This window comes from Sabethes cyaneus, chromosome 1, assembly GCF_943734655.1.
Source record: "Sabethes cyaneus chromosome 1, idSabCyanKW18_F2, whole genome shotgun sequence".
NCBI lineage: Eukaryota > Metazoa > Arthropoda > Insecta > Diptera > Culicidae > Sabethes > Sabethes cyaneus.
Window position 1 is genome coordinate 4593027 of NC_071353.1, and position 13226 is coordinate 4606252.

At 39.7% G+C, this 13226-nt stretch overlaps 1 protein-coding gene across 1 annotated transcript in view; it reads right to left on the reverse strand.

Moving 5' to 3' along the window:
• The window catches only part of LOC128737120 (ETS-like protein pointed), a 228667-nt gene that overhangs the window by 67347 nt on the left and 148094 nt on the right, over nt 1–13226 (reverse strand). The window contains exon 5 of the mRNA XM_053831723.1: nt 5331–5534. Within this exon, the coding sequence (XP_053687698.1) occupies nt 5331–5534 (204 nt within the window). The remainder of the gene's footprint in view (nt 1–5330; nt 5535–13226) is intronic.

Below are 13226 nucleotides of genomic sequence, written 5' to 3' on the forward strand. Positions count from 1 at the left end.
CATTGTATTCTTGTAAAATGCAACTAACAAAAGCTAAGTATGAAACCCAATTTTTAAGGAAGTTTTAAAGAATATGTCCTATAGTTCAGCAGTCGATAAATATAAAAATTTTATTTCTTCAGCAAAGTTGCTTGCTTTTACAATATTTACAACTTTGCCGAAGAAACTATGTCTATATTTCCTAACCCCAAAAAGTAATTTTTTTATTTTCATTATAGTATGCGATGACTAACTTTTGACAGTTTTAGATTATGGGGGATATTCATACGAACAAAAGTGCTGAAGACCATAAATGATAAAATGAAAACTAGAGACACTAGGGAAAAAGTTGCACTTTTCGCCCTTAAGGACGTAAATGTATTTATGCACTAAATAATCCTTGATTTGTGCACGCTTCTTTTCAATTCCATTTATCTTCCGTTTTCCTTTTAAACCACTCCCACCGTTTCATGACCATCGGAAAGCTAGGACCCGCTCCGTGGTTTGCTCGAATATCTGCCAGGCGCCGAGCTCGAACTCCAATACCTTTCCTAGTGAAGAACTGTTTACCAGATTAGGTCTCCGTCGTTGGTACTTTTACAAATGCACATGGCGAAGGCAGCTACGTTTTTCGAGCTCTCAGCAGTGCCTCAAATAGTCCAGTCAGTTCGTTTTCTTGTGGCTATCGGGTCGCCGAGTTGACTGATGTGGATCTTGATCGAAGCCGGTAGACTTGCGTTGTTCGATCCAGTCAGAATACTCCGGCAGGTTGAGGTTGGCCACTGTGCGGGTATCATTCAACCAGAAGCAATCCTCCATGCCGACTCAGCAAATTTGGACCTGAAACCGTTTCTTGAAGTTGCCTCGATCTTTCACTTTGTGTTTCGGATCTTAACACACTAGACACAGTACGGACCGCATCACTTCTTCCTTTTTATACTGTTCTACTGCAGGCCCATCCTCCGAGTTTGCGTTAAGATACGTCCGCTCTTTTACTTGCACGGGTTTCTTCTGTAGGTCTGTCACCACGGTGACATCGGATACCGCAACCCTCTGCGCGGTTCGAAAGGACTCGAGAACACCCCCGAAACGCGCACGTTGCACATCACTCACGGTGCGGCTTTATTCTGCCGGGTCAATTTGTCCGGAAACCCGTGCATTATCTGCCGCCAGTCGAGCTGTTCGCGCTCGACTGTACCGTATGCTGCCTTGAAATCCAAGAAAATATGCAGGCAGGCACTTTTATGCTCTCGACATTTTCGGAGGATTTATCGGAGAGCAAAAATTTGCTCCTTATAAGCACGGGCTCCCATAAAGCCCGCCTGATATTGCCCTTACGAAAACTCTTACCTCTCTTATCTCTATTGGGAATAGACGACGTAAAAAATCAGGGAGCAAAATCACCTTGTAGGCAGCGTTGATCAGCATAATGCGGCGGTAATTACAGCGATCGACTCGATCGCCCGGTTTTGTAGATGGGACAAATCACACTTTCCATCTACTTCGATAGTTTTTTCTCCTCCCAAATCCTTGAAATCATCCAATGAAGTACCATTGCTAGTGGTCGATCCTTTTCGGTAGCTCTATTATTCTTTCGTCTCTTTCTGTTATACCGCCAGATTTTGCTTCTCATCCCTACAAACATCCGCTCTGGTTTGTGCCCTTTACGAGATAAGTTCACTTTCTCAGAACTTGCGCGTGTCATTAGCCCGAAATTCTCCAATGCTTGTCCTCTCCCAAGTCCAAGACCAGTCCCTTTGCGCATTCACGGTTTCATCGTGACCCACTGGACTGTTGTTTCGTGAATTTGTGAATTTGCCAAAAAACGAACTGCCAGATTTGGTCCGGACCGGAACGCACCGAAATAAGCAATTTGGAAGCCCGTAATCCACTCAACACAGTCGCGCCACTGCAGCCGGCACGCGCATCAACCAGTTCCTGGTCCCGTGTTTGTGAACGGAGAAGGGGTCAACGAGTTTTGATGTGACCGAAACCCAACCAATAGCAATAAATCAACTTTCAGCGGTGTTTTGTTTGCCGTTGCGCAGCGTTTCCCCAGTTCGATCGTACGAATAATGAATGGTAACCGATTGGAGCTGAAAAGTGCAAGGGTTACTGTTCAGGGTAAAACGTTGTTGCTGTGTTGTGTATATATACCGCCTGATAAAAGTCGGGATATCGATGTCATCAATGAACACATTTCATCCGCCTGTGAGCTGTAATAGTTTGTGGCGATTTTAACCAGCCCCGCAATGAGTGGTAACCACCGGACAACACGATTCAACCCATGTCCACTTCCCCCTGTTGCCATGTGCCAGTGTGGCCAGTGTAAACACAGCGAAATCATCTTGGTCGATGATATAAATAAATTAAACTACAGGAAAATTGATTTTGGTGCTTCAAATGAATATTTGACGCATATTGACTGGAGCTTTTTGTTCGTTTGCTAGGGTGTTAAGAAATGGCTGTACAGTTTTGTAATACCTTTTCCCGGTGGTTGAGTATGAATTTACCATTTGTAAGATAGCCAGCCAGTTTTGCGTGGTGTACGCCCCGTCTTCGACAGCTCACCGCCGTCGGAGAACAGTTTTGACTAGACACAATTTTAAGCAAGCTTGTGATATATACCGTACGTGAGGGGCTCTGTAGCCGCAAAGTTACCACGTCTGCTTTGACTAGCGAATGGTCATGAGTTCGAATCTTAGTAGAATCAGGCCATTCGATGTCAAAGTGACTTTAGCATAGGTTTATTCTCAGGCCCCTGCTTCATGCTGAATTCTATGTTATCCCGATATGGCCTTTTGACAGTGCAAAAAATGAGACCCTTATTTGCGCCAGGGCTATAATTGGGGACAGCGCTGTCATGTGGAACGAGGTGGGTAAAGTAGATAGAAGCTTTGAAGGAAGGGACCCAATTACACACAAGCACATATGAAATTCAATAAGCAAATCGCTCACTCAATAGAGATTATAGCAAAAATAAATGCAGTGCGGGTTATACAGCAAACACCCGGGTGATATCACAATAGATCAAACGATACTGGTCGCAGTGATGAGTCCTTACAGGAAAAAAAGATAAATAACGCTGTCTGAATGCACCATTGTATAAATCATATGTACTGCGTGTGCAATTGGTCAATTTTGGTCAACTCCCGAGAGTCCGGAGAATCACCTAACCTTTATTAGCAAAGATACTCCCAACGACTGTGTAAATCATTATCTATGTATATGGGAAGCGTTTGGTACGGCAGGCCCACGCTTTCTTCCTTCCCTTTGATTTCAAGGAATTTAATGGAATTAGATTTTTTTCTGGTTCCACTTGATTCCTTGGAATTCTCTCTATGGTACACGTTGCGAAGTTGGCCTAGCCGTTGGCAAGAAATATGATTGATTCAAGTAATCGTCATTTTCCAGGATGCCTTCAAGAATTGGTTGCGTTAGTGTGAGATTAGATTAGATTAGGTGCCTTCGGACACCCTAAAACAGTATTCTGCATCTGTTTACATTTTCATACAATTAGATATTAGGGGGATAACATATTTGAAAAAATTAACTTTTCATAGGAACTAGATAGCACGTTTATGTGTTCGACAAAGTTGTAGAACTTTCAATTTCAATAAACTTTGCCGAAAATACTAACTATCTGCATCATATGGTTTGCGAGATATAATTGACTTTCTGTCATGACCCCTTAAAATCTGTTTATTAAGCTTTTTGTACAGAAAAACTCATCTAGCAGGTTTGACATATTCTACAAATTTGTTGGTACTATCAAAATACGTAACTTTCTAGAAGGTGTAAATATTGTATGTTACTTTATTAGCCTTAAAAATTGATTTGAAGCATAAATTTTACCGTTTTTACTAGTAAATTTTTTCGTAAATAGGCACTTATTGGCAGCTAAAGTTTCGCAACGCTTAAACTGCCATAGAATATGGTAAAAGTGTGCCAAAACTCACGGCCGGGTCTGCTTCCAGGATTTCTCGCTTCGCCTTAAGCATCATCTTGTACAGCTGCATTTTCTTCCTCGCCAACTGCTCTTGCCGCTACTCACAATTTGGTTTTGTTTATATCACGCAAATCCAGTAATGATTACAAATTATAAATCAGAGATATAGGTAGACTAATAAATGTAATAGCAACAAAGACAAAACAACTGGTTAAAATAAAACAATTAAAAAAATGATAAAAAAACTAAAAAACAGCAAAGAAACAGAAAGAAAACGCAAAATACCGAGAAAATAGGAAAACATAAAGCAAGTTGACAGAAAACAAAGATTGCTTTCCTTTATTCGAAAACCAGTTTTTGTCCTAGGGAGACTTGTCACCCTGACGAACGCTCTAGCAGCCCTTACTATATTGGCAAATTTAAATATTGAACTGCCTGAAGTTCAATGCCTGTCCTCTTATCCCTCCTTGATTTCCCTCACGCTTCGCAAAGAAACGTAAAGTCTGATAAAAAAAAACCTGGAAAAATTTATGGCCTTTTAAAAGAGTTGCGCCAGATGTCATCCCAACCCAGCGTCTCCCACTCAAGTACCTAATAAAAATGCCTTTATTATTCAATTATAAGAAATAAAGATCACAGCCTACTACTACTGGTACGCGCTGATAGGGGGCAGCGTTGCTCACTCAGTCTAGCCTCCCAGCAGGCTTGCACACACAAGCACGCGCGTCGTCGTCTACGTCGACGTAGCAGTCGTCGGAACCAAATAGGAACAACGAAAATAAATAATCAAATCAAAGAAGGGTCATGTCACCCTGTTGTTCTTACAACCACTAGAAGTGTTTGTGTTTGTTTGTTTTATTTTCCCAATCCCGCGGCCCATCCGCCGTCACCGTACCGTGCCTGCCGGAGCCGGAGCCGGAGACATCGAAACTCATTGAAGCTTTATTTAATCGCCATCAGAACGTCAACTAACGAACTGACTTGACTAACCAACTGACCAAGAAGGGAGAAAGAACGGAATATACGGGAACGCAACGCAACGGCGAGGTTGATTCAATTTGACCGTGTGTCGTCCAACGGCCAAAGGGGTCAATCGAGTTTGTGGCGTGCGGATCGCTTTGGATTGTGACTGGGAGTTGTGTCTCTACTCTACTCTACACAGTTTCGTATCGTTACAGTTCAATCGTCGTCGGTGGGTCAGATTTTCGATTCTCATCAGCTGTACCCGACGCTTGTGTACACACGACAAGCCCAGCACATAAGGGGTGTGTAATCAAAGCAAACCGATTGAAATTGGATAATTGGTTGTTGTTATGAACGTGATTCGATTAAGGTTATGTCACTGCTCGCACTGCACTGATGTTGAGGCATTGCGATGCAGTTTTTAGATGATGGAACTTACCTTTCTGCAGAATTTCCAGATGTTCCCAGAGGATGTCACCGGTGAAGGGTGGGGCGATCGCTAGGAAACCCTCCCTCCCTAGGCCGACGATGTCGCGGCCGCTCATCTTCAGGAACGGCTCTTTGTTGACGCCTTCCAGCGAGAACTCTTTGATCGACCAGTTGAGCCAAATGATCACATGTTCGGGGGTCCATTGTCGTGGATCTGAAAAATAAAAAAGAAAAAAAAAAGACAAAAGGAGCGAGTTTAATGAAATCTGTACGGACGGAGGTGCAGCTTAACCATTAGGCTCAAGTTCACAGTAGCAGTCAGTAGTACACAACAAAGGCTCATAAAATAATAATAATTACACGAAATGGCATCTCTTTCTCGCAACGTCGACCGTGGAACGTCGCAGGTCGCAGCAGCGCCGGCCAAGCAGACGAATGATTCACCTTAAAAATGGCAGACGGCTGACAGGTTGACTGAAGATTGTCAGCGAGAACAATAGAAAACAAAAATCAATTACCGCGCGCTTGACATTGAACGTTTTTCCCTGAAAGTTTTTTTTGAGTAACTACTAAATGCATCGCTGAGTTTTGGGGCAAGGTCGCCTTCATCTCACTGTTGTTTTTCTTTCAGCAGAACCTCAACTAGGCGTTTCCCATAAAGTAACAAATGCAACAAAAGGCTGTACCTAGTAGTACGTAGCAGCGGCGATTCAAGGAGGAGGGAAGTAAATTTGAAACGCAAAATATAATTAACATTAGCGCACATAGGCTGCTTTGCATATAGCAGCCGGAATTGATCGTAACTTCGCGATTAAGACCCGCACCTGGATGGGGCGCGCGATGGGGTAAATGACGATGATGAGGATGACGTGGAACACTGCGGCGCGACAACGAGAAGAAGGAGGAGCATGTTTCAGAATCCGAATTTATCTAAAATCGCAGTAGGCCTCCGTCGCTGGGCGCAGCAGTTCAGCCTTAATCGTTACCTCGTTTTTTCCGTCTTTGTTTGTACTGTTTTAAAGGTTAGGTGTGCTTTTACAGCAGGTAAAAGATGCGTTTTTTTTGTGTACTCGGTTTTTCCTACGTAACGTCGTCGTGTAGATGCGGCCGACGAAGCTAAGCGCTACAACATTAAGCACACATTATCATTTTGCGCACATCAGTGACTTTTTTTCTGTTGTTCGTTTACAGAGGTTCGTCGTTCCCATGGGGAGGAGGTACCCGTGCAAAAAAAAAACGGTGGGCCAAGCTGGCTGTGAACTAATTAAACACCATCGCAGGTTGAAAACTGCTAAATGATTAAAAGCCGTCCAGAGTATAGGGATGGTTATCAAAAAAGAAAATGTTTTAATCTTCCTTTTTGCACTTACCACCAAAGCAGTGAGAGACGCTATTTAAAAAATTTCACATAAGAATAGGCAAATAATATTTCATCAAATTTTTACTGATTTCAAAAAACAACACATTGATAATCAAAATACAGTAATGTTCCGATTTTGTCTATCCCCGATTTAATCTACCCCCGATTTTATCAACTTTTTATCTCGATTTTGTCAGGCTATAAATTTTGTGCTTTTAAACATGATTTATAAAACTTTTCACTTTGCATGAAACTATTCTGATTCTGTTGGAAGAGTTTTTGAATAAAATGATGCCTTCTTGCGAGTAAATCGGAGTCAAAATTAGGGTATTTTTATAGTACAAGTTCAATAGTTCCTTAACAAACAAAGATAGAGGTATACTATATTCAGCAATGTTGTGTATTTTCACTATTTGTACAACTTTGTAAAACATGAAAAAGTCAAACAACAACTACAACAGCTAGCTGACATAGGAAAACTGATTTTAGCGTTTTTTCATATATGAGAATATGATTTTTCTCTCTTTGCTGAAGAGATAGAAGGTTACTGTCTTCAGCAAAATGTCTTGTAATAATATACTATAACACTTTGCAGAACACATCAATGTGTTATATTAAAACTGAAGAAACATCTCGGGTAATTTTTCAAATAAACCTATGTGACAATGAGAGATTCTCTTTGGTGTCCCTCTCTTCCGACTATTACGGCGACATAAATACGATTTAAAGAAAAGTTTCAAAACATTTAGCTAACTACTGGCTCCGGCAACCGATTCATATAAAGATGATGTGTTAAAATGCATTAGTATCGCAGTAAACAGCGGAAGAGAGGGGACACGAAGAGAATCTCTCATTGTCTCTATAGGTCTATTTGAAAAATTACCCGAGAAATAAGCTTTTTATTGCACTTTTAGGGGATTTAATTAAAATTTGAATTCCGCTAGACGGTAGAACTTTTAATTTTAAAAAACTCTTCCAAAGGTTTCATAATTCTAAAACCAAGTTTTCCCGCTCAAAACTCTAATGCGCAGCAAATAAAGTTCTGGATTAGTGCGCTGTGCCCGGTTGATTAGATTGCTCTGAGCAAATGGCTATCAAAAGAGAAAACGACGACATACCCCTACCTCTGGTTTTATTACGGTATTGTGCAATGCCAAATTTATAATCCTTTTTTTTTTTAAAAGAGTTAGGGTGTTCTTAAAAAAACTTTCCTACCTTCGTATCCCAATATTTTTTAGAAAGCCCACAAAAATACCTTTCATTTGCTGCGTCAACGCTTTAAATCGGTCCAGTGCTTCAAAAGTTATTAAGGAAGGCAGGTATAATTATCGCATTTTTTTAAACCAGGCTATTTTAGAAAGCCACCTCAGGGGCCAAATGAAAAATTAAGGGCATAATTATTTCCAAAAAGCATAAAGAAGAGCGAGTTTGAACAAAATTGGAACTAGTTTTTTTTTATAGAGTCAAATTGAGTCTAAAATTGTATATGATCGAATCATATATAATCGAGTCTCTATATCTCTATGTCTCTATATCAGGTCGAGTCCGACCTGTCCTTGAGTTGTAAAATGTAATATAGTGAAGAAATGGAGATCTCGTCGAACACCGGTTGTCCTAAACCGCGCACCCACCATCAATTTTCCAACACAAACAACCACGATTTTTTTTTCTGTTACTCCACAATGTTTGATTTTACATTTAAAAGACTGTGTATTAAAGACATTGGTTTTTTACTCACACAAATCACTGTTTTCTTTAACTTAGAAAGCAAAGGCTTAAAAGCTAAACCGTTCCACTAAACGCCTACCGTCGATGCGGGAACAAAATGCATTATCGATTCTACCGCACCTGGAGAGCGCTAGTAGAAACCTTCGGACCTTCATTTATGTTTCGACGTACCGGCGGTCCTACCCATGTTAGCGTTTATGTAGTGGTATCCGACCACTAGCAGAAACAGAAATACGCCCAGAACGTTGCAAAACACGGCCAGTTGAACGTCGGAAATCATTGTCAGCTTTGAAAGTGTTCAGAAGTTGAATTATTATCAATTGTTCAATGAAAATTGAAAATCGAAATAGTGTAATTCTAAAATTTACTAAATTATCCAATCTCCGGCCTAAAACGCGACTCGCAGCAAGTTGAACCCATAGCAGAATAAACCCATAGGAAGACAAATCAAATATCAGGGCTCGGCCCATAGAACAAATTGTATCTTTCATTTCCCCGGCATATATGCAGTAACCCAAGATAGATCTGCAAAGTAAATTGAGCGCAAAACGACCTGGGCATTCGCGGTAGTCGACAGAAGCTTTGAAACATAGAGTCACACTCGTCTCCCAATCCTCGAGACCAAAGAGCTAGTGCGCAATATTTATAACGGGAGTCTGTCGCCAAACCCCAAAGACCAACCACTAGAAATATTAGTACTGTAAATTGAATGTAATATAGTATGAGAATTGACTTAATTTTCCCATCTGCTACCTTAGTACCTCTATCATTGCCCGTAATTATTGTAGAATACTTCTTCGGTATCCAAAGCGTAGCTACTAATAACCCCCCTCTTTCTCTCTTACCTTTCCGCTCTTTCTCCTTCACTCTAAAATTTTATTACTTTCTTCTATCGTCCCTTCGTCAATTGTAAAAAAACTACCGTTTCAAAAAATATTAAATAAAAATATATTTAGTTGTCGAAAATTGCAAAATTTCAGTGACGCATTGATTTTATCCACCTATCAATATGCACGATAAAATTTAATACGCATATGCTTTTGGTAGCACGAAAATTGCTCAAAGCTTTATTAATTAATCTATGCGAAATTTTATTATGGTTGCTATAAACCAAATCGTTCAGAATAATCTGACAGTAGAACTTTAACGTTTCTGAATGTAGTTTCAAGTTGACAAATCTGGCGAACCGATTTAGCTTTTACCAGAACGAAAAGCGACAAACTTTATTAAATTATGGCGGTAGTTGTCAAGCAGCGAAAGCTTAATCGGCTTTATTGCTGCTTTCAGCAGAGCGTTATACGACTACTTGAGCTTATAACCTGATTCTTATAGCGATTATGAAAACGTTCTTTGGAGTGGGCCTCTTGGTCAGAAGTCAGTTTTATAGTGGTCATCAGAAAGTTCTGGTGGAGCTCAAAGTTTTATTAGCAGTTTTAATTGGTTTATGAAAATTGGTTATGAAAACCACTATAAGAACGTAATAAAACTTAGAATTGTTACTTGGTATGTAGAATCAGAATCAATGTTGCGAATCGAGCGTGAAATCAATCATGCCTACTCACACGCGAAAGAGTATGTGAAACATAGCATTTAACGCTTACGCCGCACACGCAGGCGTAAAAGACTCTACCGCCGGTGCTGTGTGCAGACATTCTGCTACCCACACACTCGCGCACGCACAACTTCACTTCGTCTTCCTGCAGAGCCTATTTCCGAGTCAAATAACTCCTGAGTAATCAGCTGTCCGTGAGGAATAGAGGCGCACTGGGATATACTGGGATTTGCATTACTTTTTTTTTCTTCTTCATCTTCGCCCCCGATTCTACTCACGGGCGGGAGCGCGAGCGCTCGCGAGTAATCGGCATCAGCAGCTCGGACAACAACGAAAAACGATAACGACGACCGTAGCTGTTAGCTCAACACACACTCACAAAAACTCGTTGCAATGCATGAAGAAATAAAAGCGGGAATTTTAAGGGGATGCTTAAGGCTCAAACAGAATGCTGCGTCAACGCATCCGTCAGCGTCAATTTGACAGTAAACCCATGGGAAAACTATCAGAATAACGCCGACGGACGCGAAGAAAATCAGCATCACACCTGTATCTGTTAAGAATCATCTAAGATTCGTTTAAAACTCAATTTAACCATTTTAGAAACATTCCAGAATCATTTCAGCATGAGTTCAGGATTTTTTTTGAAACGATGGTTCTACAATTGATGAAGGGCCGATAGGGGAAAGAAATGAAAATTTTTGGTGAAGGAGGGGAAGAGCGGAAAGGAAGGGGGGGGGGGTATTGGTAGCTACGCTTGACAAGTAGTCATTTTGACTCCTACCTTTTGTCCAATGCTGGAAGGTGCATGAGTCGAACCAAACTATAATCTGAGATTATAACCGGATTCGAACCCACAACAACCGCCAGGGCATGTCGTTTGCTGGTACTTATACCTTTGAACCATAGAGTATGACCGCATTTCAAGGTCAAGACTAAAAACTTGAGATTAGTCTATGAGTTCAGGATCATTTAAAAAATATCTTAAAATTATTTCAGAACCATTTGACAATTATTTTAGAAAAACTTCTAAATTATGTTTGACTACTTTCGTATTCGTAATAAGGCCATTACAAATATTTAAAAAAGTTTTTCTCCCTCCGGTGTAGTGGCCCAACACAACAAGGGAAGGGCGAAAAAAAACAAAGGTAATTTTTTAATCGAGCAAAAAAAATGGATTTAGGCATTTTTACTTTAGGTTAAACATGAAAACCAAATCGATTCTTGCTTTTAATATATACGTTATTATTCTCCATGCAAAAATCTACGAAAAAACTACAAGGCATACAGCCCTAAGGGTTGTACGGAAGAGTGACGTAGGTTTATGTTAGTATTCCTTTATGTCAGATTATTAGAGCAAGGAATACAGACTACATATCTGGTATGTGTTTGTTCATAAGTATCGATCGCCTCCAGCTTGGCAGATCTTTGTTCGTTTCTTGCTGGTGATTGAATCAGCCAAAATTTCGTCCCGGAAGGCACACAATTATCATGACATTCGAGTTCCTAGTAAATGTTTCAAGATAAATGTGAATATCATCCATCAATCAGCCGTGGTGAGCTTCAACATCAAGCAGTAATTGAAGATAAAATTGAAGTTTCTTTCAGCTGAAAATATCTCTTCGATGTATCAGCAACAGTAAAAATTGTTTTAGGCAATTTTACATTGTTATAGCTTAGTAGTTTGAAGGGAACGCCACAAAAGTAGCATATAGTTGTCGTTTTAGGTACGATAAACTAAACAATTTTACAAGAAAGTTAATTTGCAATTATAAATACCAATTGCAGATTACGAAAAATTTTATTTATCCTTAATTTAATTTGTTGGTGCCCCTTAAAAGGGCCATTGGTTACAATTAACATTAAAGCCAAACCAAGTTCAGCGAAAATATCGGATATCTTTCCCTTTTGGCATGAATTGCCACCCATAGGGGGTGGGGGGAGCTGTGTCAAACTACATGCATTGTCCATGCCCCACCCATTGGTTCTGGTACCTACTTACTGACTGATTCATCTTTAAACAACCGACACTAATTAGAAAGCATTTAAACACAGCCTTTTAGCTATAATTTAACTATTACTAGCCGTTATTTTCGATATGAATGACTATATTAACCATATTTTAGCTCATTTTGATTGAAGCATAGATGAAACTTACACTTAAGTTAGAAAAACTCCGAGTTAATTGTTTATCATTGCAGATATATTTAGACGTTTGTAGTGAAGATAGGACCAATACAGGCAATAGGACTAATAATGGCGCCCCCACCCTAGTTCAGTTGCATTTCAGTTTCCGTTTAATTTCAATTCAGCGTTAGTTCAGTTTCATTTCAATCTTAGTTCAGTTTTAGTTAGGCTTCGGTTCAGTTCCGATTCAGTTTTAGTTTGGTTTTAGTTTAGTTTTAGCTCAGTTTCAGTTCGGTTTCAGTTTCAGGCTAGTTTTGGTTTAGTTTCAGTTCCGTGTCATTTTAGTTTCAATTTAGTTTCCATTTTAGTTCAATTGCAGTTCCGTTTCAGTTCGGTTTCAACAATCTTCGATTCAATTTCAATTCATTTTCAGTTAAGCTACTGCTTAGTTTCAATTCGGTTTCTGTTCGGTATCAGTTTAGTTTCAGTCCAATTTCAGTGCTGTTTAGCTTCGATTTAGTTTCAGTTCAATTATAGTTCGGCTTCAATTTAGCTTCGATTCAGTTTGAGTTTGAATTGAGTTTCAGTTGGGTTTCAGTTCAATGTTAGTTTAGTTAACCTCAGGTTTAGTTCAGTTTCAGTTAAATCTCGATTCAGTTTCAGTTTGGTTCTGGCTTAATTTTAATTCAGTTTCAATTCCGTTTCAGTTCAATTTAATTTCAGTTTCATTTTGGTCCAACTTCAGTGTTGTTCTAATTTAGTTTTAATTCAGTTTGAATTCAGTTTCAGATTTGTTTCAGTTCAGTTTCGACTCATTTCCAATTCAAATTTGGCTTAGTTTGAATAGCCAAACAGTTGGCATTCTGCTTCAATTCAGATCCAGTTTTGTTTTAATTTAGTTTCAGTTTAGTTTCAGTCCCATCTATTCTCAGTTCATTGTTCAAACAGTTGGTTTAACCCTCTAACGGGCAACATCGTAAAAACGATGCGACCAAGCTAATGACTGTTTTATCATGAAAGTACACTCAAAAGAACCTTAGGTTCTGATTTTCATGCAAATATAATTATCTGCAGGAGTGCCAGGTTAGAAAAAGTCCAATTTCTCTTTTTCGTTTTTCATGTCTAACGCTGTACCAAAA